Source organism: Rhizopus delemar, genomic scaffold, assembly GCF_000149305.1.
Source record: "Rhizopus delemar RA 99-880 supercont3.4 genomic scaffold, whole genome shotgun sequence".
NCBI classification, from domain to species: Eukaryota; Fungi; Mucoromycota; class Mucoromycetes; order Mucorales; family Rhizopodaceae; genus Rhizopus; species Rhizopus delemar.
Window position 1 is genome coordinate 3,107,810 of NW_027137830.1, and position 27,094 is coordinate 3,134,903.

Sequence of the window (27,094 nt, forward strand, 5' to 3'; positions counted from 1 at the left end):
AACCATCCATCTCTTTCTCTTCTCTTGTTATTCTTTAGGTGTGGCACTTGTAAATCAAGTTTGTTTATCCCTCCTTTTTTTTTTTTCATTCTTTCTCTCTCTCTCTCTCTCTCTCTCCTTTTTGACAATTTGTATTTCTTTATGCACATTTTTTTTTGTTCTCCTGTTTATTGTAGTTGAGGTTAAATTAACAAAGGCAAATTGGTAAATTAATTTAAGCAGATTTAACCAATTGTTCTAAAGTCTTTTCGATATCTTGAGCTGAAGCATTTTGAAGAATAACTTTACGTTCAAGACCTTTGTCTATTAACCAAAAAAGATACATCAACACATGCTCAAAAAGTTATTCATTATTTTTTCTTATTTTACCGAAACGAGCAAAAGCACGAGCTTCGACGCCACTAGCTTCACGAACTAAAATAGGAAGTTCGGGATTGGCTTGTTTAATGCTAAGATAATTCTTTGCAACAAAGTCGCTATACAATCAACGTTTAATCATTCGAAAATATGTGTGCCTGTATTCTCTCTCATTTACCGAAGTCCACTGCTGGCAGGTGAAGTTTGACAAAAGTGAAGACGAAGTTCTTTAAGTCCCTTTAATTGTGATTTCAATACAGACATTGTAAGATTTGATGAAGAAAAAAAAATAGACCCTTGGGGGAGAGACAGCTCATTCATTTTTTTTTAAGTCGCTCTATCAAATACAAAATTTGACGTCATCGAGTCGGACATATAATCTGAAGGTGGTTACTGTCTTCTCTCATTGATAACCAACTGATCACGAGTACCATGTCGAAGTTTTCTACTTTTAAAAGGACCTTGCCTAACATGCTTATTGTCTACACTGTTTCTTTCGGTACATATCGTTTTCAGACGTGTGGTACTTGTAGTTTATAAATTATTTACAAAAAACAATAAAAAAAAAGGAAATATTATACAATACGAATAGGCGATTTATTTGATGCAAACAATAAAAAATATGATCTAAAAATACAAAATAGGTTTTGCTTAATTTCTCTTGCGTTTACCAGCAACAGCTGAACCCTTAAGGCGGGAATGAAGTACTTTCTTTTTATCATCGTCGGGCTTGACCTTATTTCTGTTTTTGTTCTTTACATTGGCAGTTTCATAATAGTGTTGACCCACCTTTGCTTTCTTGGGAGCGGCTTCACTTTCATTGTTGTTGACTTTCACCTTCTTGGCAGGTTGCTCTTCTTCCTCTTCCTCTTCCTCTTCTTCGTTTTCTGCCCCTTCATCACCACTCAATTCAAGTTCACTATCAATTTCTTCATCGTCTTCTTCACCTTCAATAACAGGAGCTTTAACAGTAGGACCTTCTTCACCAACAACATCTTCAAAGACTTCATCCCAATCTGTTGTTTCCTTCGAAGTCGATTTCTTTGTCTTCTTGTCAGCTTCTTCTTCCTTCTTTGCCTTTTCCTTGGCACGCTCTTCCTCGATTAATTGAGCATTGTTGGCCAAGTCATCTTCCATATATTCAGCAGATACTTGGATCTTTCCGAAAAATTGATCCACACCAAGCTTACGTTTCTTCTTTTCCTCTTGCTCCTCCGTCAGGGGTTCAACAGATTCAGGAGGAGGTGTATAAAAGGGAATTCGACCACGAAGCCAGTCGTGAAGTACCATGATAGACACATTGTGAATATCGGGTTCACCCTTCTTGAGCAGTTTACCCGTCTTTTTAGCAATTTGCTCAAGGAAATCAGTAGCATTTTCCCATCCTTGAAGACCATAGGTTCGTTTGAGGTATTCATGTCTCACCCGTTCAAGAATAGTAGGAATAGTGTCTTCAGGAGCAGCCATCTTTTCAGCACGAACGGATCCCTTGAGGATGATGTCAACTTCATTGTCGTCCACATTAGGAGGTACAACACCAGGACAATCGATCAAATAAATGCGTTTCATCAAGGTAATGTATTGCCAAACCTTTGTCTCACCAGGAATAGGTGCTACTGAACAGACCTTCTTGGCCTTCAATGTGTTGATGATGGATGATTTTCCAGTGTTGGGGTAACCAATGAAACCAACTGAAATTTGCTTTCTATCGCTATGAAGAGTAGAGAATTGGCGCAAGAGTTGGATGAGTGAGCCTTTACCAAAGGAATTATTGATTGAGGCATGAAAAGCTAAGGTAGGTGCAGATTGGGAAAGATGGGAAACCCAACGGGCAGTGACCCAGGTAGGAACAAGATCACACTTGTTGAGGACAAAGATCAATTGCTTGTGTGGTTTCTCTTTTCTGATAAAGTTTTCCACATTGCGACAACGAGTACCAATGGGATCACGAGCGTCCAGAACATGAATGATGATATCTGAAGAGTCAATCACCTTGTACAACTCGTTCCAAATACGCTTGGATTGACCGGCTTGAAGATACCAGGCACGACCGGCCTCACTGTAATCAGATTCTTTGTTGGCCAACAAACTGGAATCTTTATCAACCTTGTAGCTCTCTATCATAGATACGTTAAAATCCATACAACCTCTTTCTATTTTGATTTAGTTTTACCATGTGTATCCTCTATTCTAGACATCAATTCTTCCATCGATCCACTTTCCAACTTGGGCTTCTTTCTTTGTGCTTTAGAACCAAATGTGTTACCAAATGAGTCAGTATCAAGGATATGCATGCGTGTATGTTTAGTTGAGTCTTGTAAAAGAGACATGGGTAATTTGTTCTGTTTCAACAATACTTGATAAGGATCGTTGACTTTTGCACCAAGGTTTTCTCTAAATTGTTCTAATGCCTTCTGACCAATCACTCTAGTATTACCTTTAAAGCATGTCAACACACTAAAATTTTTTCTGTATTCCTTTTATTCTTTACCAAACCACTTTCTGTTGGGAGCAACTCTGGCTGTTTTTACTTCTGTACTTTGGAAATCGGCTGCCTTGACAACTCTGCCTTGAGAATCACGAATGGCTTTACCACCCTTCAACATGTTGATGTACTTGATCTTTTTGGCATCTCTGTAAAAGTTTTCACCCTTAACTCGCAGGTTCTTTGCACGATCATCTCCACCTGCTTTGTCTCTGTTGACTCTTTGCTTTTCCTTTTTATATTGACCCATTGTTTATATATAATCTAATCGTGAGATCAAAAGAAGAGAAGGAAAAAAAAAATATAATCCAAAAAAAATTTTCGATTTTAATTTTTGGTCGACTTTCCAAAAAAGAAAAAAGATTGCGGAGATTAAACTATTTTTGCGCCACCCAATTGTTTGTGGTGAGTATAATGCAAGCGAACAGATGAAAGGTTACAGAGAGAGCCACTTTTTATGAATATTGATCTTATTAGGACTGAAGATACAAAGGTAATTTATTCACAAATATATAAACTCAAGGTCAAGTCATTGGATTAACACTAGTAAAAGGACCTAAAGGGCTTTTTGAATTAAAGAAACTAGCAGCAAGCCTCATTCTATCACTGATAGCCCACTTGTTTTCCAATAACTCTTCATAAAATTCACAAAATTCCTCATCTGCCATTTTCATAAGTTGCATAAAATCAACAAATTCTGACAGTGCACATACAGCATCACCAAACTTGTTGGCCAAACGCAATAGCCTTACACGTCCTCTTGTAGTAAACAATGGGTGATCACAGAAGCGTTTTCCTTCAAACGATAGCTTGCCTATTTCATTATCTGCGTCCAATACATTATCATCTTTTGATCAAGTAGAGATAATTTACTTACAAAACAATCTTTTTGATATTTCAGAAACAGTATCTTTAACCAAGCTATTTCCATAGGTTCGTTGATAGAGCTGCTGTAGCCTTCTTGCGATATCCAACATGACCCAATTATACCAAGCAGTGTGCATTAATCTTCGCTTTACATCGTGCAATTGAGATTTGCACCAAATCTCAATAATACTTGTTTGGAGTTCATCCGTAGTCATGCCACAAAGCATGATTTCCTACAATTTACATGTTAAAATAAAGTGCATGCAATTCATTAGACTTGCATTCTTCCTAGTGGATAATTCAAATGGCTTGATCAATTCATTTTGTGCTTCAAATACATCATTCACTTGAATATCTTTATCAATAGCAAGAGGAACAATACTGTAAAAGTGCTTGGACGAACTAGGAAACGAAGTACCTACATATAATAAGCATTTAAATAGTTTCTTGTTGTTTTGCATTTATTTTACATGAGGTACTAAAAGAATAAACTGACGGAGTATCTTCGGAATGATGTGCAACAATATCAGAAGATCCAGATGTATGACTTGATTCTGAAATACTGCTATTTGATGATTCAGAAGCTTTTGAAGAAATAGTGATGGACGATTTGAAGTTTTCAAAATGAAAGCGATTGATTGAATCTTGTCCGGTATGATTGTCTTTATTCATTGTGAAAAAGAAAAGGGAAGCACAAGAAAAAAAAAAGATGGATAAATTTCAAGCATTTATCAAGAAAAAGCCGTTTTCTTGGTTTCATTATTTTATTTTATCACACCTCAACATACAAAGGGGAAGGGGAGAGGAAAAGAATGAACCATGTTTATGCTTCATCATGATCCGATATTTCTTTTAAAAATGGATGTTTCAATAGTTCGTCTGCAGAAGGCCTTTCTTCGTGGTTTCTACATGAAGAATTAATATTTGATATACAAAATACCATATAAAACCTACAGTTTAAAGGTACACCTTAGAAAGTCTTGTGCGTCTTCACTTAAACTTGAAGGTATATTGGGCGCTGTATAACTACCGATCTATATAAGGTTTCAGCATTTTCTTATTCATAAAATAACAATGAACTATTAACCTGAAATATAGCTTGCATCTGTGAATATTCAGGGAAAGGATGATCTCCAGTCAACATTTCTACAACCATGCAGCCCAGTGACCAAATATCTGCTTTACGTGTATAATGCGTTTGCTTCACTACCTCAGGCGCCATCCAATAAATCGATCCTTGTAAACTAGGTCTGTGTGCCGCAGTTGTGGATCGTCGATGGATGATGATGTCTACAACTTTATCAGTTACTTTCATTCCCATTTATTTTTGTATTTACCTTCTTCCACCTTTTTTGAAATACCAAAATCTGTGATTTTAACACCACCTTTATTATCCACTAGAAGAAAAAGCAAAAAAAGCAAGAGAAAACAAAAAAATAGAGTAAATAAGTTTGTATTTAAATCGTTGTATAATCTATTACCTAATACATTGGCGCCTTTAATATCACGATGAACAATATCTTTATTATGTAAATAATTCAACCCTTTCAATATTTGTCTCACAAAGCTTTCCACCAATGGCTCTTGGAATGCGCCATAACTTGCCAATAGTCCTGCCACTGATCCTCCAGGGACATATTCTAAAAAGATACTAAAGTATGATTCATCTGTCTTTGATCCAAGGTACTGCACAATGTTTTCATGCTCTAATTCCTTTAGTAACTCAATCTCCCTGTGTAACGCTTCGACCATTGATCGTTTGCGTTCCTCTGTAGCAGAGTTTTCAACGGGTAACTCGACTTGTTTGACGGCCATCAGTTCACCACTGAGTGGGTTCAATCCAAGATAGACGTCACCAAACGTACCACGACCGATGAGTGATCCCTTCATCCAAGTGTCTGGTAAAGACTTTAAAATTTTGCTACTGATGCTCGTATTTGTAGTTGCCGTGGAAGGTTCTTTGGAGGTTACTACCTCTTCTTCTACCTTATCCTCTGCTACCTCTTCTTCTATCTTGTCCTCTACTACAATGATCGGTGGCGTTTCTTTTGGTGGAGGAAGATGTAAACTAGATGTGCGTGCTTGCTGCTGCTCCACAGCAGTAGGAAATGAATCATTTGTAATCGCATTTTCCTGTCCTTCATCTTCTTCCTCCAAAAACTTGTCAAGATCCACACCCAAAACGGAAACAAGTTCAGGCAAGACGCTGTTTCGATTGATTCTTGGCTCGGTTCGACCCAGTGAAGAATATCGACGAATGGTCGATAATCGCTGCGCCTTGATCCCAGCCGTCTCAAGTATCTCTCGATTATGATTAGGGAAAAAGGATTGTAGGTTGGAGGAGATCATTTCGGAAGGAGGTCGTTCACCAAAGAATTGTCGGCGTGTCTTTGAGTTGCTGCTGATGCTGCTATCTAATATTGAGTCTGTGCTGCTGTAGGACGATAGCTCGATTGGCTGTTGTCTTCGATTGACGGTTCCTTTTCGCTTAAATTCTTCATGGGTCGGGTACATGTGTCTCTTTCGCAAGATCAGTCGTTCCTTTTCGGGTCGATCAGTGGATCGGCAGATATCAACCAACTCTTGATCAGACAAGGCTCGTGCTTCTCCATTCGTACTGGAACCAACAAAGATACAGAAATGGTTTGCGTTGGATTCGTCAATACCAAATTTATGAAGTACCTTGGTCATAATCACCTTGGAATCATTCGCATTGTGTACATTGACTATGCGTGTCTGTCCGTCCTCTCCAAACACTTTGACACAAGTTTGCTTGACTTTTTCCATCGACATAATCCCTCCTTCTAAAGAATTTCGCTAATAATCGGTGAGTATATGAACATTTACTAAAGTTTTATATATGTACTTTTTGTATTTGCTTTGGGCTTGAAGGTAAAATAGGATCCATGGGTAGTGATTGCACACTGTTAGCGACCACAGGTGCATTAGAGAATGTGCTCTTTTGTGATTTCTTTGAATCAGATCTTCCCAAAAATCTTGAAAAGGAATTCGATCGCTTTAAAAGACCTTTAGTCTCTGAAGACTTTGAATGTTTACTTTGCTGTTCAGTACTTTCTGGTGTCAATATCAGGGGCTATATAGAAAATAGAGATTGAATAACACTATTTTTTGTGTGTATGCATCTTTACTCTTGTAGGTGTTCTTGCGGCTAGTGAAGCAGCAAGATAACATTCTTGTCTTAAGGCTTTAATGGCTGCTGCTAATCGAACTCTTTCTCCCACTGTTTTGATCTCCATTGCTTTTAATGACTCATAGTCTAAATCAAGCAATATTGAACCGGATATATTATGCTCTATACAAACGTATTATTGTTACTGTGTTGGTGGAACTTCTTTTTACCGTTTACCGATAAACTTTGAGCCATATCGACTTAGTGATTGACTTGATAACCATTCTGATACTTTGTTTTCAGACCAGTTTTTGACTTCATCGAGTAAATTTCTTTTGTACTGAAATTCTGGATAAGAAGGAGAAGTAGGTGAGTGTTTTAGTTGTCTTGCTGAAGAAGGTGAAGATGGAATTGACATTTATTAAAAAAGAAAAAAAAGGGGGAGGGTGAACACTTCTCCAAGAAATTATTTGCTAAACTTGCAAAAAAATTGGCAGGAATTAAAAAAGGGATTTCTTGTTTCTAAGAGCTAAAATTAGCCAGAAAATAAAAGTTGATTTAGCCGGTTCGTGATACAATAGTTTTACTGATACAAACACTGTGAGACTTAATTTCTATTGAACTAAGCCATTGTCAATATCATTATTACTGTCGTTTCAGCATACGCATTCAGTGACATCAACCCATTGCATACGCTCTTACTCAGCCTACTAGGTTCACCTGTTATATCTAGCACGGCTGCTTTACTATGGAAGCTAAAATAACAAGTATTATATAGTTTAAGAAAAGGAAGCCAGATTAGAGAACAATTATTGTGAAATATATATATAACATAACTCAGAGGATCAAATTTTATTTTGGGCACCTGAATGTAAATTCCACCTTAGGCGAACAAATACGAGTAAATTGATAACAGTCTGAACTTTTAGCTATAAAGGTAACTTCTTTTTTCAACCTGTGCTTTCACTTCAAATTACTTGCAGGAATTCAGCTGTGGCTTCTTTTGCTGTAATCATATTTGCGATGATCTCTTGCGCACATATGTAAGCTTTGAGTAATAATATACTCCCATTCTTCAGTCCCTATCAAGAAGGTTTAATGAAATATATAAAATAAGAGCTAGTGCCACAAGCAAATTCAAATACTTTTGCTATCAAGTAACAGTTTATTGCCCAATGCTCACAACTGATGTTGGATAAAATTTCCCCAACGATGTTGAAGATAGCTTTTGGATGAATATTCAGTAGTTTAAAAAACCGTTTTAGTAAAATTTAAGCAAGTACATTTATTATTCATACTTTTCACAATAAAGTGCTATAAAGTCCATTTCTTTCTATAAGCTACATACTTAACAACCGTCATTATTAATAAAAGCTTCTTCATAAAGTATCGGTCTTTATTTAATAAAAAGAGCTTAATTTTCTACGATATCCCAATTGTATAAATGCAAGTGGGTCCATTATATCAATCAGATACTCCAAAGAAGGAGAGAGAGAAAAAATGAGAGTTTGCTTGTTTATATATGAAAAAAGATATTGTACTTTTTTATTTATTTTATTAAAATATAAATCGGTTTACTTGTTCTACTTGTTCTAAGAAGCTTCTTGAGTTATGAATACAATTTCCTCCTAAAACAATTCTCACACCAGGTGCAGATTCGTTTAATTGTGAAATGTATCTTGCTTCTTCAAACGTTGCTCCTCCACAAATAAATACAATGATATCTTGAGGTCTACTCATAAACATATGTAAGTATAGTTCTTGTAAAAACCACTCTTAAGCAAACCTTTCTCGTGGTATTTGAAGATTTCCATTAATTAATGGATAATCTGCTTCTTTCAATCTGGCCTTAATCAATGAATCCAAAATATCAGCCAAGAAAGGTGTATGTTGTGTGTACACGTTTTCAACTCCTTTTAATCCCTTTAAAGCACTTTTACCCCTTGAAAGCAAGGATTGATTTGAAAATAAATCACCTTGTCTTTGATTTTCACCAGCATAATGCAGCAATGAAGGAATCAACTACACAAAATTCCTGTTAGTAATCTCAAAAAAGGGTATCAGTAACAAATTACAGTGCTTTTTCTTTCATCCACACCAACGCTGTCTAAGGAATCCGCCATGGCCGTAATTCTACTAGCGCCCGTTGTTTCATATCTCAATGCATACAATAATCCCAATCGTAACTTGGCATTTTCATCTACCCGAGGATTTGCCAATAATCTCTGTACGTTTTCCAAATCACTACCATGATTTCCATTACAAGCCAAACTTTGCTCTACTTCACTGATTTCCAACAAATGATCCTGAGCCACACGACGGCTTAGTTCGCTCACAAGAGCTACGTGTTTAGATACATTGCTGGATAACTTTCTAAACTCGGGATATTCTTCTACAAATCGCTTCATGTCTGCGATTGTTTCAATATTCATGTTAGATTTTGTCTTTGTCTGGTACTCATCCACGTATTGCTTGATAGTAGCGCCTAGATCACCCAAGTTGAGATACATGGATTTTTTAAAGAAAGGATCTTGATCTGGCGACAGCACAATTTCCTATGATCGTACACATAGTATAAGCTTTTTTTCCTCTCTACAAGTAGTCATTTTTATATACCTTTAATTCATGCTTTATCTCTGGTACATTAGACATATTTACTCGACCATGATGTATACCAATCAATTCATGAACCATTGCCTGATATGTCCATTGAGTTAGCAAGGGTGTGACAGGATCATTACGTCTATCTAAAATGAGTAGAATGGGTGGCGTATCAGGTCTTTTAAAATCAAACAACTGTCCCTCTTGCTGTATCGTTCGCTGAAGTTCTTCAGCCAAGGTCCTGGCCATGGCACTGGCTCTTTGATATCGAATCAGAGGTTTCTTTTTCAAACTGAGCAAGACAGCTGAGAGCTGAGAGACAGTCTGTTCGAGTGTATCAGGTTGCCATGTCGAAATACTTGTACCAAACAGTTGACGTGGATCTTGTCCAAACGAAAATAGGTCTGGATTGATGGCAAGATAGTCTCCAAAATATTCTTGAACTTCTCGAATCACTTCATGTTCATCTACTTCTGCAAGACGTTCAATATCTGCTTTGCGAATCGTATTACTAAAGACTGTTTCATTCTATAAGTCAATGTCTTTTTTTTTACAAAAAAAAAAAAAAAAAAAAAGACTGGTTACATAAATAATAGTCGCCATAAGCAGGATCTCTTAATTCTGCAATCAAGTATTGCAATGTTTCTCTCGTCGGTCTTAAGAAGCAAATACATTTCAAATGTTTCATCTTGTCTCTGTTTCTATTATCAATTCTATCAATCAAGTAACACTCTTTTGTGAGTAAGCTAGATTGTGTTGTAACAAGTGAGACAATAGACGTCTATTCATTACGTAAGCTGCTTGCATATGTGTATAAAGATAAAAGAGGGCTTACAGTTTCAGTATCGAGTAAGAGTGCCTTCATTCCTGTTACATTATTAATTATTTTATCAGCATAATGCTGTATAGCTTTAATGACATCCATTTTTATAAAGAAAAAAAAAAAAAAAAAAAAGCATAAAAAAATATTGAATAAAAATTAAATAGATTTGGTGGTTGTCAAGAGGTTTTTGTGTATAGTAGAGATTGGTATCATGGAAGCAGTCAAACGACCATTCTTGTTATATGGTTTGGGTGATAAAGGAGGGGGAATATATGATGGGTTATAAACAGGTGTAGGCTTTGAATCTTTGGGTGCCTGTTGTTTTTTTCCTTTTTTATCCAAAGGCATAGATTGTGATGATGTGGGACACATGATACGTGGCTTTGATTGCTGTTCTTTTTGTTTTTTCATCATTGAACCCAAGCTATTGACAGAAGCAGGTCTTGAGTTCTTGGCACGTTTTATGCTAGTTGTAGTAGTGGTTGATTTGGATGGCTCAGTATTTAAAAACCCAAAGAAGGTTTGATTTGCTTCTCTATCCGCAATCTCCTCCAACTACCAAATAATAATAAATAAAGCAAGTAGATGAAATGAAAAGAGAATTACCAAAGTATCAAGATATCGTTTTTCGCCAAACATGACAGGTTTTCCAGCCAGCTTTTCAAATTCTTGAATGGCTTTAATAAGTGAGCGATCCAACTGCAATAAACGAGGTAAACAAGAATTTCTCCACTTTTCTTCTTCTAATAATTGAAATGAAGCTTGAAATAAACGCTTTGGATCACTTGCTTTCTTTTCAAAATCAATCATTTTCTGAATTAAGTCCTTTCTTTCTTGCATTAATGCCATCAAAGCCTTTCCTTTACCCGCCATGGATTGAAGATATTCTATTTGACGGTCAACAATGACTTTTATTTCATGTTTTGTATCTATTATAATCATTAGTAATGTTAATGATTTATATTGTATATTTTACTCTTTTCATAAAGAGAGGCAATAAATTCTTCTCTTTCTAAATTTGAAACAAGACAAGCATCCCATAAAGGCTCTAATTGTTCTTTGAGCTATATAAAATAGTTTAGTTTGATATATAAACCTATGCCCGTTCTTACTTCAAGTATATATTTTTCAAATGCTTTCTTGATAAAAGGCTCCAAATTATTAATAATATTTCTTAGCTGAAAATAAAATAACATTAATAATAAAGTATATAAACAATTCAACTTACTTTGATCATATCATTAATACCCAGTGTTTGAGGTATAGAAGGTCTTTCTAATAAGGGCACTTGTAATTCATCCCAAACAGCTTTTAGTTTATTGACTGATCTTGTATAAATCACATAATGTTTTTTATACATCGTTTCAAGTTCTAGTTTCTTTTCATTTAATTTGCTTATTATATTTTTTGATAACGGTAAATTGGTGTGTTGATAATAATAAACATCTTTTATGTGGAATGTTACTTGTGCAGATGTGATAGAAATAGGCTCTAAAGGAAACTGTTCAAACAATTGATGTAAGGTTACTTCTAGTTCATCACTGGTATTGACTGAATAATCCAATAATTGCCAATAATACTGTATGTTTCTAACTAATATTTCAAATTCTTTACTCTGCTGTGCCTTAAAAAAAATAATAATTTGAGTACAATCGTCATCACCTCTTCTCCCTTTTCTGAGTTACCTTCAATTCGCGTAAATCACGTAGATCACAACTAATCTAATATAAGAAAAATGCGTGTTATGGTTGTGCAAATATAAATATGTATTTTATACCAATTGAACATTTGCCCATGAGAGATCATTTAAATCATACTCCTATTATTAATGTCAATCACTGTTTCCCCTTGCTTTTTATTCCTTACTTTTAATGGTAAATCTAATTCTTTTGATATTGATTCAATCTGAGGTAAACATTCATGGATATGCAATTCTCTACTTTTGATCTCCTATAAATAGCATAAGTTATTAGGTAATTATAGTAATATTTCTTCATACTTGATAAAGTTTCTTATTTAATTCCACAAGTGAATGGTATTTAGGAAAAGTAGGTAAAAGTTGTAAATCATTGTAAACTAGATCATCCCTTAAACAAGTAGATTGTAACATATCTTCAATTGAAACGCCTAATTGATTTGATGCACATTCAATACTTGCCTACACACAAATAATGAATACAATAAATAACATTTAAAATAAATATTTACAATCAAGTCTTCAATATTCGCAACCAATAATATCTTTTCATTTTTTTCTAACTGAATTAATTTCTCCAATTCTTGAATGACGTTCTACAAAAAAAAAAGTATTATTACACATAAACATCAAATAAGCTAAATTGTTTTTACAATGAGTTTTTGATTTAATGTACAAGGATCCACTTCTAATGATTTCCAAAGTGTGTATAAAGTGGAAATATGTGAATAAACAATATCCATAATTTTATATTACAATAGAGAAAAAAAAAAAAAAAAAACGAAAACAAAAAAAAAGCCCAAAAAAAAGGGTGTAAATTTATAAGTCCCGTTTTGTGATACTTTATCTTCCTCCTACAATACTTTTACTGAATTTGGATGATTTCCCAAGAAAAAAAAAAAAAAAAAAAAAAAGAAAGCTTTTTTAGACAATGAGAGATTTATCTTTGAGTAACAATCATGAAGATAAAAAAAAAAAAACGTATTTTACATTGATAGAGCTTACCAAGCTATGAAGTCTTTTGTAAAGTTGATATATTTCCATTGATGTATAATATCTCTTGCAAGTCAATGGTTGCTAACTGTTTGTTTCAAATAATTTAAAATGTATTTATGTGTAACAAAAACAGACTCATTTGTCTTTTTTTTTTATCTCTTTGGCTTTAGAAAATAAAAAGGAAGCGATTTTCCAAGATTTTATAAGTTAGCGATTCGAGTGAAAATTTATTTTAAGAGCAAACTGTTTTGAAAAAAAAAAAAATCAGTATGTGTGCAGAGGGTATATGTTGTAAATAATCTAAGACACTAGATGATAAATCCATTTTTCAATATGTTGCACAGAGACATTCTTGTAATGTTCAAGTAGCTTTTGTTTTTCTAACGAATTCATACTTGAAAATAATTTTAAAATATCGCCATCCAGATAGTTATCATTCATTCGAGTCACTTTGTATTTTGGTCTATATTTACGCCATAAACCATGATCTAAATTACCATTGTTTGGTAAGATATTCAGAATACCCTCTTGTATTCCCTTAAAGAATTCAAAGCTTTCTCTAGATATTGTCTTTACTGTGCCTATCGATCCATTGACAGTTGCAAATGTAAATTCTGATTCGTATTTTGAAATAGAGTCTATATTATCACTTGCATTTTCAACATCTCGTAATATATCTGTAAACAATAAGTACAATACATTTGTTCAGCCATGCAAATGCACGTACCTTTCCTGAAACGATTGACCAATGTACCAAGATGATATCCACCTTCAAGTTCCAATTTACATGTCTTTCCTTCCTGTCGAATCTCTGGCTTAATCATTGTAAACAAATTATGTCTATCATCTGCTCCAATCAACACATTCTCATTTACAAATTTAACTGCTGTCATCCATACTTGCTTATTATCCACTGCTTCCAATGATAACTTTAACGATTCTTCATCCTTTTCTACTTTTAATAAAGACATAGATTCCATTAAATCGCCCACTAGCAGAGTATCATTGTTGTCTGTGTCCATATCAAGTGCAACCACATTATTGTGAAGTAAGAATTTAAATTCGATTCTTTCACCTTTTAATAGATCAGGTTTAAAGTTATATAGTCCATATATCTATTGGAACCATCAGTATATTTATAACCTATACATATATTCAACATACTTTTCCATCAACAGCTGCAATAATTGTATTCTTTATGGACTCCATACGATATACTACACCAGGCATATCAACAGCATCTATCAACTCGCATCTTGAATTCTCTATTGTAAATGCTAAAATGCGTCCAGTATTATTGTTTGGATCCTCGTGATTTTCAATCAAAGTTCCCACAAATAAGTATTCTTCTGGATATTCACTGAATCGTGTGATGGTCATGGATTCTACTACTTCATTCGTAGGTAATTCAAATGTATCCATCACTTAGCAGGCATGAGTATAGTAAATAAAAATAGTTTATAGGGGGAACTCACCTTGGAATGTCTGTGCGTCAAGTAATCTCACCTTTCCCGTTCTCTCTATAATATTTTTATTAGGGTCATGTACATTGGTACAGCTCGCTACAGCCAGCGCCTTGATGTCTGATATATATTCGATACGGAGTGGCATTTCTCCAGGTAATTCATACTTTGTATGATGAAGTTTTGAAAGCATATCGTTTTGTCCAAATAATAACTGGTTTTCTGTCATTAACACAAGTAAATCATTGTATTTTGTTAACGCATAAACATTCTAAATAGCACGTTTCAGCTTTATGTTGTTTTGTTGTTTTGTTTACACATTCTTACAGTTAAATTAACAGAGTAAACAAACAGCGTTTGATGAAAACTTGATATCACAGTAGGTCTTTGTCCAGCAACAAAAACCCTCTTTTCTTGGCCATGTTGATATGGATACATTGCTGTACAATAGGTGCCAACCATAATCTCTGTTTCAGATTCCAATATTACATCTTCTGAGCCCACTTCCATATGATAGCTAAACATTTGTCCATCACCTGTTATTGTATTAATAAAAACTTTTAAAAAATGTGTGTATTATCTTATTCTTACCCAATAAGACCATCAAATACAATACTTTTTCCATGGTAACCACCAACAAATCATTAGGCCCAGTTGTTGAAGGCATATCCTTGTGTTCAAGCACAACTTCCAAATCTGGCAGCTGCAAAAATACTACGCTTGGGTTGGATCCACAAGTACCAGCCACAACGTAATCATACAGTGTTTCATTTTCTTTTCTTGTACTAATACTAATACATGAGGCATTCTTGAGTTGTCTCTTGCTATATAAAAGAAATTAATATATTCTCTATGCTCATACAAATACTCGCGTACCTTTTTTCAATAAACCCTTTGTTCGTCATTTCTAAATAAATAATCATGTCTCCCTCACAACAAACAACACAGTGAGAGTCTTTGATTTTTGCAATAGCAATTGACGTGCCTGTGGGTGGTTTCCACTCTCCAATCAATTGGCCATACTCGTCATTGGTCATCATACGAACAAAGGAAGAGGTGGCCTGAACAATAAAGCTGTTAAACATATCAGCAGCCAAAGTCATTTGGCTTGTGTCCAATGCAGAATAGGAAGTGTGCTGTGTTACTTCTAGCTCTTCTTGATCAGATGGTTTCAACAAGACAGTATCAAGAGCAGTAGAGATCAAAAGAGAATCCCTGTCCCTATCACACATGTTATTTATTTACGTATTTATTTTTTTGTACTTACCCATCCAAACTTAAGGTCCACATAGCATAGACCAGTGGAAAATCAAGAGCGTACTTCTTACTGAATCCTATACCATTTTCTACTATCCTTATACTTGCATCCTTTTCTACACCAGCACAACAAGCCATGGTTTGCTAATAAAAAGGGGGGGTTAAAAAAACTGAGACCAATGTTTTCCTTTGTACCTTTCCTTGCTTGTTATAATCATATAAACAAAAATCCACAATAGGTCCCAGGCAAGAATAAGTTGAAAGTACCTTTACTGTATATTTTGATTTTTCTTGACCTTTGATTAATTGAATCAAACAAGAATCTCCGTGAGTTGATCCAATGTAAAACATCAAATTGCCTAAATCAACAATACAACTAGGTCGTGATACCTGCGGGTGATTAGCTTTTGATTCAATATTTTGGTTGAACGATGGTACCTGGCCAATAAATGTGCTTGAAAGGTTGACTACCTTATTATGGCTTGTTTCTATTGAAAACACATAAAGATATCCTTCTTCATCCCCTAATAAATAGCGATTGGATTCATCCTTCATAAACTCCCAGCTAGTACAAATAGCATCAGCCATAGCACGCGTGTATATTTGCATACATGTATTTCTTACGCTGTCACTCTGGCTGGATCAATACTGAGTTCTCGGTTGGTATTCGTTAATGGATCGAAATAGGTAATAATGTATTCACCAATCACCAATAATCCACCCAAAGGCTCTGGTACAGGTACCAAGGCATGTGTGCTAGCCTCTACCTTAATGGTTGATTTATTTCTTTCCAGCAAGTCTTTATATTCATCACGATACTTGAATGTCTTGATCGTCTTCAAATCTTCCATTTCACCCACAAGGACAGAGAGGTACCCGCCTTGTTGTAATGCTGCTACAGATATGAAATCAAATTCATTTGTTCTATTATGAATTTTAGAGAATGAGGATATTCGTCTATTCTTATTTACCTTATGGGTATCTGCATAAACCTGGAAGCTTTCGTATCTCGGTTCTTGGAGGTTAATTTAGCTCCTGGCGCAGGCTTTCCAAAAGGGATAGCGATAACATATCCCGTGAACGCACTGACAAATATCATTTCGCTCGTCTTATCCACAGTCACTACAACCTGCTGATCGGTCTCTCTTGCATTCGTAATGTTCAACTGTCCACTGAATTCGGTTACGATAGATTGCGTCTTGAGGCTGTAGGTTATTATAGTATAGCACTGATGCACTGTCAAGATAAATAGTGAACAAGTTGACTTGTCCTAAAATAAAGGGGCGTGTTTAATAGTGTGTACTCAAGAAACAATGAAATATGATTTCGTTTTTACAGGTAACTGAATCACTTGAAGGTTACGAATAGTACCATAGATGCTAAATTCCATAAATAACTTGATTCCGTCCAGCATGACTTTGTATATTTCAACAGTTGAACCCTTACTACGTACACAAAAGGTTTAATTCTTATTTAGCTTATAATTTTATTTTAATGTACCAAACAATCAAATTCTCTTCTGCAGGTTGAGTAAAACAACCCCTTGCAGCAGAAGTAACTGCAGTAGGTGGACTTATTGTTGTAACCACATGACAAGTGTTCATTATCTGTCAGTTTTGAAGGAAAAAAAAAAAAAAAAAAAAAAGAGGCGAAAATATATGGAGAAAAAAAAAAGTTTAAAGTCACACACGCGTATTAATGCAAAAGGAGCGTGTGTGGCACACATAAAAAAGCATTCAGTTTTTTCATACAAAAAGCATGTGAAAACACTCTTTGCTTTCACTGCTCTTTTATCTATTATGATTTTTTCATTAAAGCTGTGTAAAATAGGTCAGTACGACGGTGCCCAAAAGAATCAAAGAGCTGATTCCATTGATTGAAGCAGAACTATCAAAATCATCGCTTCCTCCAGATCCTCCTTTACCTCCCTTTCCATTCCTAATACCCGACTTGGGTGATGCTACTGCGGCTTTACACGTAAAGGCATTGCCCTTGATCACTCCATTCTTTAATTTGGACATTGTGTCGCAAGAAAAAGCATTACTAGTTGTTTGAACATTCAATCCACCGCGTACCTAATATAACAAGATGAGCCATTCTTAAACAATTTCTTTTTTTCGTAGTCTTACATCATTAAGAACAGGTAGCTGTACTTCATCAAAGCCACCTGTGATATCCAATGTACCATCAACTTGCTGAAGGTTAGGAAAAGCCGTGATGGAGGTCAGCTTATTGTTACCGCTCACAGAGAGAGCACCACCCAGATGGCCCAATTTAGCCATAGAAAGGTTATTGAGTTGCGTGTTATCGGTCAAGGTCAAGGTACCAGCAATATCGACCATAGAGGGTAAATCAAGTGATTCAAATGTGTTGGAAATGAATGACATATCACCCGAGACCCTGGTCAATCCATCCAAGTTCAAACCTGCTAAATTACGAAAAGTAGCTTCGCGCATACCTTCTACCTTTCCAAGCTATATACGAATACGTCAATGCTATTTTATTTTAGCATAGAATGAGGTAAAACTTACATCGATGTGAAGTGCAGGTGAATTAGCAGAGATTAAGACGTTATTCACAGAGGTTGTATTGGCCAAAGCAAATGATTTCAAATAGATATTATTCGAAATGGAAATGTCCTGAGCCGATTTCATCTTTAAGCCTTCGACTCGGGTCACTGTTGTGTCTGTGATCGTGATCTTTTCCGCCTCTGCCAAGCCTGCAGGGAACTTGAGTTCATTGAGGGCTGGGTGCACACTGACCTCAAACGAACGAGCGGCATAGAGCTGTCTCATATCCAAGGAGGACAACAGCTTGTTATTGGCAAATCGCAGTTGACCATTCACACCTTGCACAGTAGGCATTGAAAAGGCTAGGAGCGCATCGTTTCCAGTCACAATCAGATCACCTTCTAGCAACTCCACACCGTGCAACTTTAGATCGGTAGCACCTGAGTTGTCAATCACAATATTACCAGAGTAGGTCTTACAGGTACGTGCTTTATCAAGATCCAGTTGATTTGATACTTTTAATTCACCTGTACATGAAGCTGCGCTTACTTGTTGAATAAACAGTAAAATGGCAGCGGCGAAAAAGCCAAGTCGTATGGGTGTATTTGATTCCGATAACTTCATGAAAAATTAGAGGAAAATGATATGGTTTGTACTGTAGGAAAAAAAAATAATAATTTTGATTTATATCAAAGGTTCATTTTGAAATCATTCCCCACCCCCAACTCATGAAATTCTTTTTGGTCAAACGTTTTCTCCGTTTACTGCCAGTGTCAATTGACTATTACGTAAGGTAGATGATTTACTAATAGTGCCTTTTGTCCTTTTGGATAATGCATGCCACTGTCTCTTTATGCTGTTAATTACACAAATAAAAACCTTTCTACGCCATGTTTTACACTAAATGATGGATAATGACAAACTATCAAACAGATCATCACAATCTTTTTGCAAATTAAATTCTTTAAATGAAGGAGAGTATGTGTTTTTCATGATTAAAACGTCCTAAAGTATTTCACAAGAATTTATCTAATCATTTTTTTTTTCGACGTTTTATACAATCACTCTTTATGTTGGCGTAATGTAATTTGATCTAATTTACATATTCAAATGAATCTTTATACGATATTTAATAACAAAAAAGAACTATACACAAAAAAAACAAGAAAGAAAAAGAAAATGAAATGGTAAATAAAAGAATACAAACAAAAATTTCTAATAGCCAATGCCAGACATGATACCATAACCCAAGGTAAAGACTAAGCAAGTACAAACAATACTTGTTGGGATACCAGTGATAATAAAATCCTTGGTGGAAACATAGGGCTTTCCTGAAGGATCTTCCAACATGACAGCCGACATGTTTGGATAACCAGACACAGGTAGACCCATACCAGCCGAACAAGCCAATCCAGCACCGAACGCGAGTAAGTTGGGACGAGGCACAGGCAACTGTTCGCCAACCTGCTGCACGATAGGCACAATGATTAAGGCAGCTACCGTATGAGAGACAAAGGTGGCAAAGACCAAAATCAAGAAACAAAAGACGGCCAAGATGGCAATCGCTGGGAGATCAGAGATACCATCCTTCAGTCGAAGAGCAATGTCTTGAAGTAGACCAGATGAGGTCACAGCATTACCGAGGGCCATACCACCCTGAGCAAGCACCACGACAGACCAAAGAAAACTGTTCAGGTCATCCTTGTTTAAGATACCCGTACCAAAAAAGACAAACAGTGGGATGGCAGCAATGACACCTGTATCACCAATGTGTTCCTCCAAGGCTGTCTCGGCGCACCAAAGAGCAATGGTGATTATGGTGATGAGCATCACAAATACTTGCTGCCATGTAATACTTTCTTTTGTGGGCTTGATGGTGTTCAAGTGAGGTGTATCAGACGCAGGACGATAGACGGCCAACAAGAGTCCCCAGCAGACAAACATGGTCAAGATAGAGATGGGCAAAGCAGCAGCAAACCAGAGTCCCCAGCCAGGATTAGGGTTAATGTATTGAATGGTCACAATGTTTTGTGGAGAAGAAATGGGGGATGTCATACCACCGATACAACTTGAGAGAGCGATACCAAGAATTAAACAGGGCGCAACCCGAGATCGGTCGGGCAAGGTACGCAAGATGGGATCGATCAAGGAGAAGCAGAGGACAGGTGTGGCCACATTGGAGATGAACATACTCAAAAAGCCAGAAACAAACATGATGGCCAGTAAAACCCATCGAGGACGTGTGCCTGCACGACTTAGTACATGCGATGCAAACGCTTTGGCAATACCATATTTGGATAGAGCCGCGGCCAAGGAAAATCCACCGAGTAACATCATAATCGTGCCACTAAACATGGAGGCAAACACCGCTTTAGCAGCTGCTTTGGCTGTCATTTCAGCACCCGTCGAGTCACGCATGATACCCATGGGTACGATCATGAATGGGATCAGACAGGAGGTTGCGTAAAGAGGAATGGCTTCTGTGGCCCACATGATGGCGGAAAAGATGAGCAGTGCAAAGCAATAGTTTTCTTGACGATCACCAAAACAATCAACACAGAGCAAGACGATCAGGACGACAACGGCCAATAAAAAGCAAAGTATTTGACGAAGCGTGCCTGTGGAGAGACGCAGGTTGGTAAAAGGAATCTTCCAAGAACGAACGAGCTTGGGTTCAATCAATTTGGTATCGTGTGTTCTGCGTTCTTGACGGACCATGTCCTTCCAGACCGTGTTACGCTCGAATGTGACCTGATCTCGGAGATGGCTCTTCATCTGACGAAGCGCAATGGTTCGATTGCCTCCACAAAAGGCATTGGCAAAGACAGTCTCAATACGAGCAATCTGACTTCGAAGGACATCCAGTGTTTGAGGCATAAAAGGTCGGCTGTCTAAAACCATCTTTTCAAGATATTTTGTTCGCAAGTTGCGTTCGAGAACTTTGTCATATTTTTTCAAGATTTTTTCAAAGGCGGTTCGATTCAATTCAACATAAGATTCAAGTTCGGAAAGAGAGATATACAAAAGAATCAGATGAGAACGCAAATCAGAGAGATGTTCGACAAGTAAATCATCTTCTCGGTTATTGTCAATCGACATACGTGATTCCATTGACATACGAGATCCACGACGAGAGGAGCGTGATATACGAGAAGTTCGGCGAGAGATTGGAATGCTATCTTTTGGTTCACTGGATACCTTTGCGTTCGGAAGGCTGTAGGTTGAGTCCAGATTTTCGAGTGGAGTAAAACTGTCTTTACGACCATCATCTTGGTTTCCTTCAACTTCAGCTTCAATATCATCCAACATACGATATAATTCAGATTCTTTTTGTGTATAAAATTCAAACACTTTTTCTAATTGAATATCAAGCGCACTAATAAATTTAGCTTCACCATCCTCTTGCTGATCTATCATTTTTTCAGGATCTGCTCCATGATTGATGGCTTCCACATGTTCTTTTTCTAATTGAAATATCAATTTCTTTAATGTGTCATAACTAGAAAAAAAAAATTTTTTTTAAATTATTTTCTATAAATCAACAATTATGCCATTTAAGGGTTTTTTTTATTTATTTATTTATTTCTGTGTACTCACTTGACATAATAATCAAGCCATTCTGGCACTGCATTTAATTGCAAGGTATGTGAAAACCTCATCTTTTTTTATTGGTAATTAATAATAAAAAGAACAAGTTATGAAAGAGAAAGAATTCGAAAAAAAAAAAATTAGTGGCAAAAAAAAGTATTTTAGCCGAGGGTCCTACAAAAAAAAAGCGGAAGTGATTGCTATTTTTGTTGTTGTGGATTTCGAAATGATTGGATAAATCGGCCCGAACTATGAAGCTATTCAACCCTCATTTGTTAATGACTGATATTTTTTGATTAAGCCTGACATTCAATTCAATAGGGATTATGTAAAAAATACAAGGGTTTATGAAGATAGTATTAAATGGGTTACTCAAAGTAGATCCAACTTATTGTTTTCTGCGTCATACTTATTTTCTACTCATTTTGAACAGAATAACAAGAATGCGTGATAGCCAATCAATATCACACGTGGAACCAAGATTTTACTAGAGTGGTTATTTCTATTTATGAAAATATAATAAACAGTAAGCACAGACAAGAACTATTATAAAAAACATGTACTCCTAACCTTAATTAACTATATTTTTCTTGTAGTTCAAAAAAAAAAAAAGAGAGAGAAAACAAAAAGTTTTTGATTGGCTTAATGATGGATAAATGATTAATACATTTTACGCCTTTTTTCGGTAACTTTTTTTACACTATTGCACAGATCTTTACTGATTACTCATTATTCTAAAGAATAGCCTAAAATCATTTTGCTTTAATGAAAAAATCACTCAAAATGATATTTAGTGGGTAAAATATCATCATCTATCAAACGTCTATGAACCATGTCTAAAAAATAGTTACTTCTTATATTGTACCAACAGTGAATCGTTTATTCATCTTTTTAAGTCTCACTGAAAAGTATTTTCACCTTGTCCGACCATGTAATCATCAAAACATGTTTAAAAAAAAAAGTACAAATGATTTTGATAATAGAATGAGAGGTTGGGTTCATAACGTTTATGTAAAGATTTTCTATTTGAACAAACCATTCTGTATTCTTTCTTTGTTTTTATCCAAATTGGAAAGAATTTAAAATGTACATAATTATCCCAACTTACCTTGACTTTTGTGAAGTCATCGAGTATGTACCTGGCAATCAACCCATTGCCCATTCATTAATAGCTGCAAAGATCAAACTCCTTGATGCTGATGCTTTTAGAAGCAAATATCAAGAAGGACAGCAACACTGCAAAATATCTTTTTATCATAACAAACACAGTGACCTTGGTTGATTAGGTTACTGCAGTGATATTGGTACCGATTGTCGTAAAAGCTATGGTGATCATGGATTCTATATTAAAAGACATGACACTATGTTTACTAATCAACTAAATCCTATTCAAGAAATAAATAACATTTTGGAGTCTTCTTTACGATAAATAGCAATACTAAATTCAAGTATTTGTAAGCTGTATTTGATCTAGAAAATAGGCCTGTTTCCATTTAGACAAAACCAAACTGAAAGATGATGACGATAATTTGAAAAAGCTTGTATCAATTTACAACTTTATTTAGGCAAAGCACCTGTGGCAGACACCACTTGATGCAATCCAGTTAAATACTGTTCACAGATATCTTTTATACTTTTTTTTTATATTTTTTATGCTCTATTTCATCATAGCTTTAAATGTTGATATCAAGTTGTCAATTGTATGTTTTTAAACTAAAATGATTATAGAATGCACTGTTTATCTTCTGAATTATATGAAGAAATCAAAATTCAACTGTCCATAAAGGCAAAGGTATTTTATAAGACTCTATAGCATTCGACAGTCTTAGGTCATATCAGCAGTTTATTTCTTCTACGGGTTCATTATCTGTAAAATGAAATTGAATTGCAAAAGCACTTTGAGATGGACAATCTTAAGGTCATAAAGTCATTGTTATCTTCAGCTATTTTTAACTTTTGAAACACAAATAAAAATTTAATTGAGGCAAATAAAAAAAATAACCATGAAACAATATTTATTTATTTATTAAATATGAAACAATTGACAAAAAAAAACAAAAAAAATAAAAAGAAAAGAAAAAAAAGAAGAGTACTTTTCTTAGTTCTCAAAGCCTACTCTTTTTTTTTTACAGAGCAAGCTTTGATTAACAGGATCAACCACGAGAAGGTAAAAGTACATCTGATCCCAAAAACAAGAGGTGACAGCAAAAAGTATCCAACTGCCAATACGATACCTTAAGCTAAGGAACCTTAAAGGAGGTACGATGCGCGTCAACGCGTCTTCTGATTCCTACCTTTGATGAATCAAGCTCTATTCCTAAAGCTTATCCATCATGAGGGGCTCACATTTGGGCCCAAGCAACTTTCTGAACTAATAAGAATAAAAGGGATGCCAGCTCACCCACGACTACCAAACAGCCCAGATTGACAACAGCCACTTGGTGATATAACCCAAACATGACCCTATCACACTAGTCGTCACCGGTAAAAAAAGATTGCGATGGCCTGCCATGTTACTCGAAATAGCTTTTGGTTCGATACTTCCTAACAAAAGCATAAGCATTTATTGTTGTAACCGCATGGACTGCCCAAGAGCCGCAGATAAGAGAAGAGCCTGTTTGCACAAACACGCCGCTGGATAACGCCAAGTAGCTAAATCCTCAGAACTGCACATTGAATCACCAATGTGTGTTAGGTTGCAGTGCAGCCCAGACAGCATGGACAGCTTGTCTTTAAACAAGGTGTCACAGACCATAACAAAAGCAATTTTTACAAAGTGAAACTAGAGCAGTTTCTAACAAAGAGAAAAGAAAAGAAGAAAAAAATGGGGAAAAAAAAGAAAGGTCTTAAAAAAATGTTGTCGTGTTTCAAGTTTAGACGCTTTTCATTGGACAGTGCTGTTTGTGTGTGGATATTGTAAACTTTATTTAGGTACATGTGAATAAAGAGGTATTAAATTATGAAATAAAAAGCGTGAAAAGCAACTATAATCTTTTCGAGTTTCTTGTATCTTGTTATCTGTAGTTTTTATGTCTTTAGTGTCTTTTGCTATGATTTTTATAGAGCGTTGAAACATCATGAATTTATAGCCAGTCACTATACCGCATTATGCCTTGTTTGTAGACACATAAAATTTCCTCTGCTCATCATAAACAGATACAGAAGTATCATTTATCACAGCAATCAGTATAAATATATTAAAAGTAATGCATCTTATACATGCAAATTCCTTGTATTCATTTCTTCAATTTAAGTGTTTTTCGACTAGAATAAAACTTGATTTTAATTATTCATTAAAAAGCACACTCTGTTTATACAGTTAAATGACATCCTCGCAAACAAACTAATCATCAAAATTCACAAAGATTTTTTTTGTATGCTTTTTATGCTATACTATTAGCCTTTTCATTTTTCAAAACACATTTTTTAAAGCAAGGATAAGAATTTATAAACTGTACAATTGACAGTGTCTATGAAGATTAAAAGAAAATCATTCTTGGTTGTATATCATACATTGAGTAATCCTTTAGCATACAACTATGTGGGAATGGATTATGTTAGGATGTACAGTAAATCCTTTATCATAAATATTTATAAAAATGAATATATTAACTCTCTCTAATCTAAGCATACTCTTATTTATAAAAAACGTTGAATCTTTCCAATATATATCTCATTGAATGTGTAAGAGCAAAGTAAAAAGGATCAGGTATATTTCTTTATAAAGGAATTTACTGTAAAAATGAAAGGGGTTGATGTCATGTCTTTTATTATGTAAATGAGGGATAGGCAAAGAGAAAAAAAAAAGATTGTATAGAGCATGATATCATATTTGATTCATATACTGAAATAATTAAGGACAGTTTGTCTTGGAAAACAGATAAAAGCAGGCACTTTTATAACTCTATTATTCTAAAATAAAAGTAAATCGACAAGAATGATTCAATAGAGATGAAAGATTTTATATGAACATGCATTAGTCAGTTAATAATTTAATGGAAGACCACTACGCCAAAACAGTCGTATACTTGGCAAAAAAAATAGCTTTATCTTTTTATGCAGGTGTATAAAAAAAGGGAAACGGTTTACCAAGCAATTTGCATGACAAATATTACCACAAGATAAATAACATTTGTTAAACCAATATGGCATTCTATAAAAGAATACAGAAAGTCAATGAAAAATTATTTTAACATTTTGTGATTATGGACTCTCTATGTATATTTCTACATATGGAATGTATTCATCTTTTCAAGAAAAATGCACCCCAAAAAGCCTTGTATCTGCATAAACAAATGGTTTTGAGTAAGTATTATATCCATGGATACCATCCCCAATGAAGCAATGTTTGAAGGCTCGACTTTAAATCAAAGCTTTTGGGAATGTGGAATTTCATTATTTGACAAAAATATATTGCGTATATTCAAAAACCCTGAAACAAAGTGTTGAATAACAGCCGTTGTTGGATCATTATTCAATAGTGGATTTTTGATTTTGCCTTGGAACTTATTCTTTTGCTTCCTTTTCGCACCAATGAATAGCTTACTGGTCTGATATTCTTTTTCCAAAACAAGAAAACCCATAAATAATACATAAAATCTACTCGGTCTATTCAAATCTCATGCCATAGCCTTTTTATATTTTTTGGATAAACCACCATCTTCGTCAATATGCTGTCCAGACTTGGTGTGGTACTGCACAAGGTCGATCTATTTGACGCCATGACTTAATATTGAAGTGTCATATTTATGCACCGAATCTTTTGAAGGCTATGAGGACGAGCCCCTACACCATAGCATGGTCCATCATGGACTTTGAATTAGTCATAAATAAAAGAACGATGATTCAACAGGTTGTTGGAGGTTTGCTAAAACTACAATAAGCAAACATTCTCTATGGGAGCCGCTGTACAGAACGTAGTTCAAGAACTTCAAACAAAAAGAGGAAAATAACAAGCATTGTTACAAAAAAGGCATGCAAAAGCAGTAATAATCTCCGAGCTACTTGTCAAACTCGGTAAATGTTGAATTATGCAACTATCAGCAATACATAATCCCCAATTTGCATGATTTTATACAACAAAAGTAAGGGAGTGATATAATAAAGAAAAATAAGCTTTGTGCCTAGGAATATAAATTCAAAAATGACGCTATTGGCAGATAGCTGAGTTTTTTGCATGGGTTAGTAAAGAGATGACCTTATTTCTTTAGCACAGTGTAAATTACAATACGCCCAAGATATCCATAAAGAGATAAAAAATAAGGTCACAGGCAACATATCCTCTTAATACGGGGGTATTCATAATCTAAAAGCGAAGCATA

General features: G+C 35.2%; 10 protein-coding genes across 10 annotated transcripts; 1 reads left to right on the forward strand and 9 right to left on the reverse strand.

The window, feature by feature from the left end:
• Positions 1–214: 214 nt before the first annotated feature.
• Positions 215–621, reverse strand: RO3G_06650 (uncharacterized protein; the record flags this gene model as incomplete). Its single annotated transcript, XM_067661240.1, has 3 exons — positions 215–303; positions 370–476; positions 536–621. 3 exons carry the CDS (start codon positions 619–621, stop codon positions 215–217), a joined length of 282 nt encoding a protein of 93 aa, XP_067517341.1.
• A 387-nt stretch (positions 622–1,008) lies between these two features.
• Positions 1,009–3,092, reverse strand: RO3G_06651 (uncharacterized protein; the record flags this gene model as incomplete). Its single annotated transcript, XM_067661241.1, has 3 exons — positions 1,009–2,474; positions 2,531–2,794; positions 2,849–3,092. The coding sequence occupies 3 exons, from the start codon at positions 3,090–3,092 to the stop codon at positions 1,009–1,011; spliced, it is 1,974 nt and encodes a 657-aa protein (XP_067517342.1).
• A 619-nt stretch (positions 3,093–3,711) lies between these two features.
• Positions 3,712–4,381, reverse strand: RO3G_06652 (uncharacterized protein; the record flags this gene model as incomplete). Its single annotated transcript, XM_067661242.1, has 3 exons — positions 3,712–3,942; positions 4,048–4,127; positions 4,180–4,381. The coding sequence occupies 3 exons, from the start codon at positions 4,379–4,381 to the stop codon at positions 3,712–3,714; spliced, it is 513 nt and encodes a 170-aa protein (XP_067517343.1).
• A 639-nt stretch (positions 4,382–5,020) lies between these two features.
• Positions 5,021–7,094, reverse strand: RO3G_06653 (uncharacterized protein; the record flags this gene model as incomplete). Its single annotated transcript, XM_067661243.1, has 5 exons — positions 5,021–5,106; positions 5,191–6,526; positions 6,576–6,803; positions 6,859–7,022; positions 7,070–7,094. The coding sequence occupies 5 exons, from the start codon at positions 7,092–7,094 to the stop codon at positions 5,021–5,023; spliced, it is 1,839 nt and encodes a 612-aa protein (XP_067517344.1).
• A 1,521-nt stretch (positions 7,095–8,615) lies between these two features.
• Positions 8,616–9,689, reverse strand: RO3G_06654 (uncharacterized protein; the record flags this gene model as incomplete). Its single annotated transcript, XM_067661244.1, has 3 exons — positions 8,616–8,861; positions 8,915–9,394; positions 9,456–9,689. The coding sequence occupies 3 exons, from the start codon at positions 9,687–9,689 to the stop codon at positions 8,616–8,618; spliced, it is 960 nt and encodes a 319-aa protein (XP_067517345.1).
• Positions 9,690–10,419: 730 nt separating this feature from the next.
• Positions 10,420–12,702, reverse strand: RO3G_06655 (uncharacterized protein; the record flags this gene model as incomplete). Its single annotated transcript, XM_067661245.1, has 10 exons — positions 10,420–10,818; positions 10,870–11,192; positions 11,240–11,327; positions 11,376–11,441; positions 11,492–11,887; positions 11,949–11,984; positions 12,130–12,213; positions 12,263–12,421; positions 12,472–12,555; positions 12,613–12,702. The coding sequence occupies 10 exons, from the start codon at positions 12,700–12,702 to the stop codon at positions 10,420–10,422; spliced, it is 1,725 nt and encodes a 574-aa protein (XP_067517346.1).
• Positions 12,703–13,255: 553 nt separating this feature from the next.
• Positions 13,256–17,279, reverse strand: RO3G_06656 (uncharacterized protein; the record flags this gene model as incomplete). Its single annotated transcript, XM_067661246.1, has 14 exons — positions 13,256–13,263; positions 13,429–13,632; positions 13,683–14,070; positions 14,120–14,232; positions 14,431–14,584; positions 14,746–14,954; positions 15,010–15,242; positions 15,295–15,639; positions 15,686–15,819; positions 15,871–16,240; positions 16,300–16,599; positions 16,647–16,945; positions 17,012–17,054; positions 17,176–17,279. The coding sequence occupies 14 exons, from the start codon at positions 17,277–17,279 to the stop codon at positions 13,256–13,258; spliced, it is 2,904 nt and encodes a 967-aa protein (XP_067517347.1).
• Positions 17,280–17,774: 495 nt separating this feature from the next.
• On the reverse strand, positions 17,775–18,809 carry RO3G_06657 (uncharacterized protein; the record flags this gene model as incomplete). Its single annotated transcript, XM_067661247.1, has 2 exons — positions 17,775–18,149; positions 18,207–18,809. The coding sequence occupies 2 exons, from the start codon at positions 18,807–18,809 to the stop codon at positions 17,775–17,777; spliced, it is 978 nt and encodes a 325-aa protein (XP_067517348.1).
• Positions 18,810–19,400: 591 nt separating this feature from the next.
• RO3G_06658 (uncharacterized protein) lies at positions 19,401–21,844 on the reverse strand (the record flags this gene model as incomplete). The annotated part of the gene is made up of 2 exons (XM_067661248.1): positions 19,401–21,684; positions 21,783–21,844. 2 exons carry the CDS (start codon positions 21,842–21,844, stop codon positions 19,401–19,403), a joined length of 2,346 nt encoding a protein of 781 aa, XP_067517349.1.
• Positions 21,845–25,978: 4,134 nt separating this feature from the next.
• On the forward strand, positions 25,979–26,222 carry RO3G_06659 (uncharacterized protein; the record flags this gene model as incomplete). The annotated part of the gene is made up of 2 exons (XM_067661249.1): positions 25,979–25,991; positions 26,080–26,222. 2 exons carry the CDS (start codon positions 25,979–25,981, stop codon positions 26,220–26,222), a joined length of 156 nt encoding a protein of 51 aa, XP_067517350.1.
• Positions 26,223–27,094: the final 872 nt, after the last annotated feature.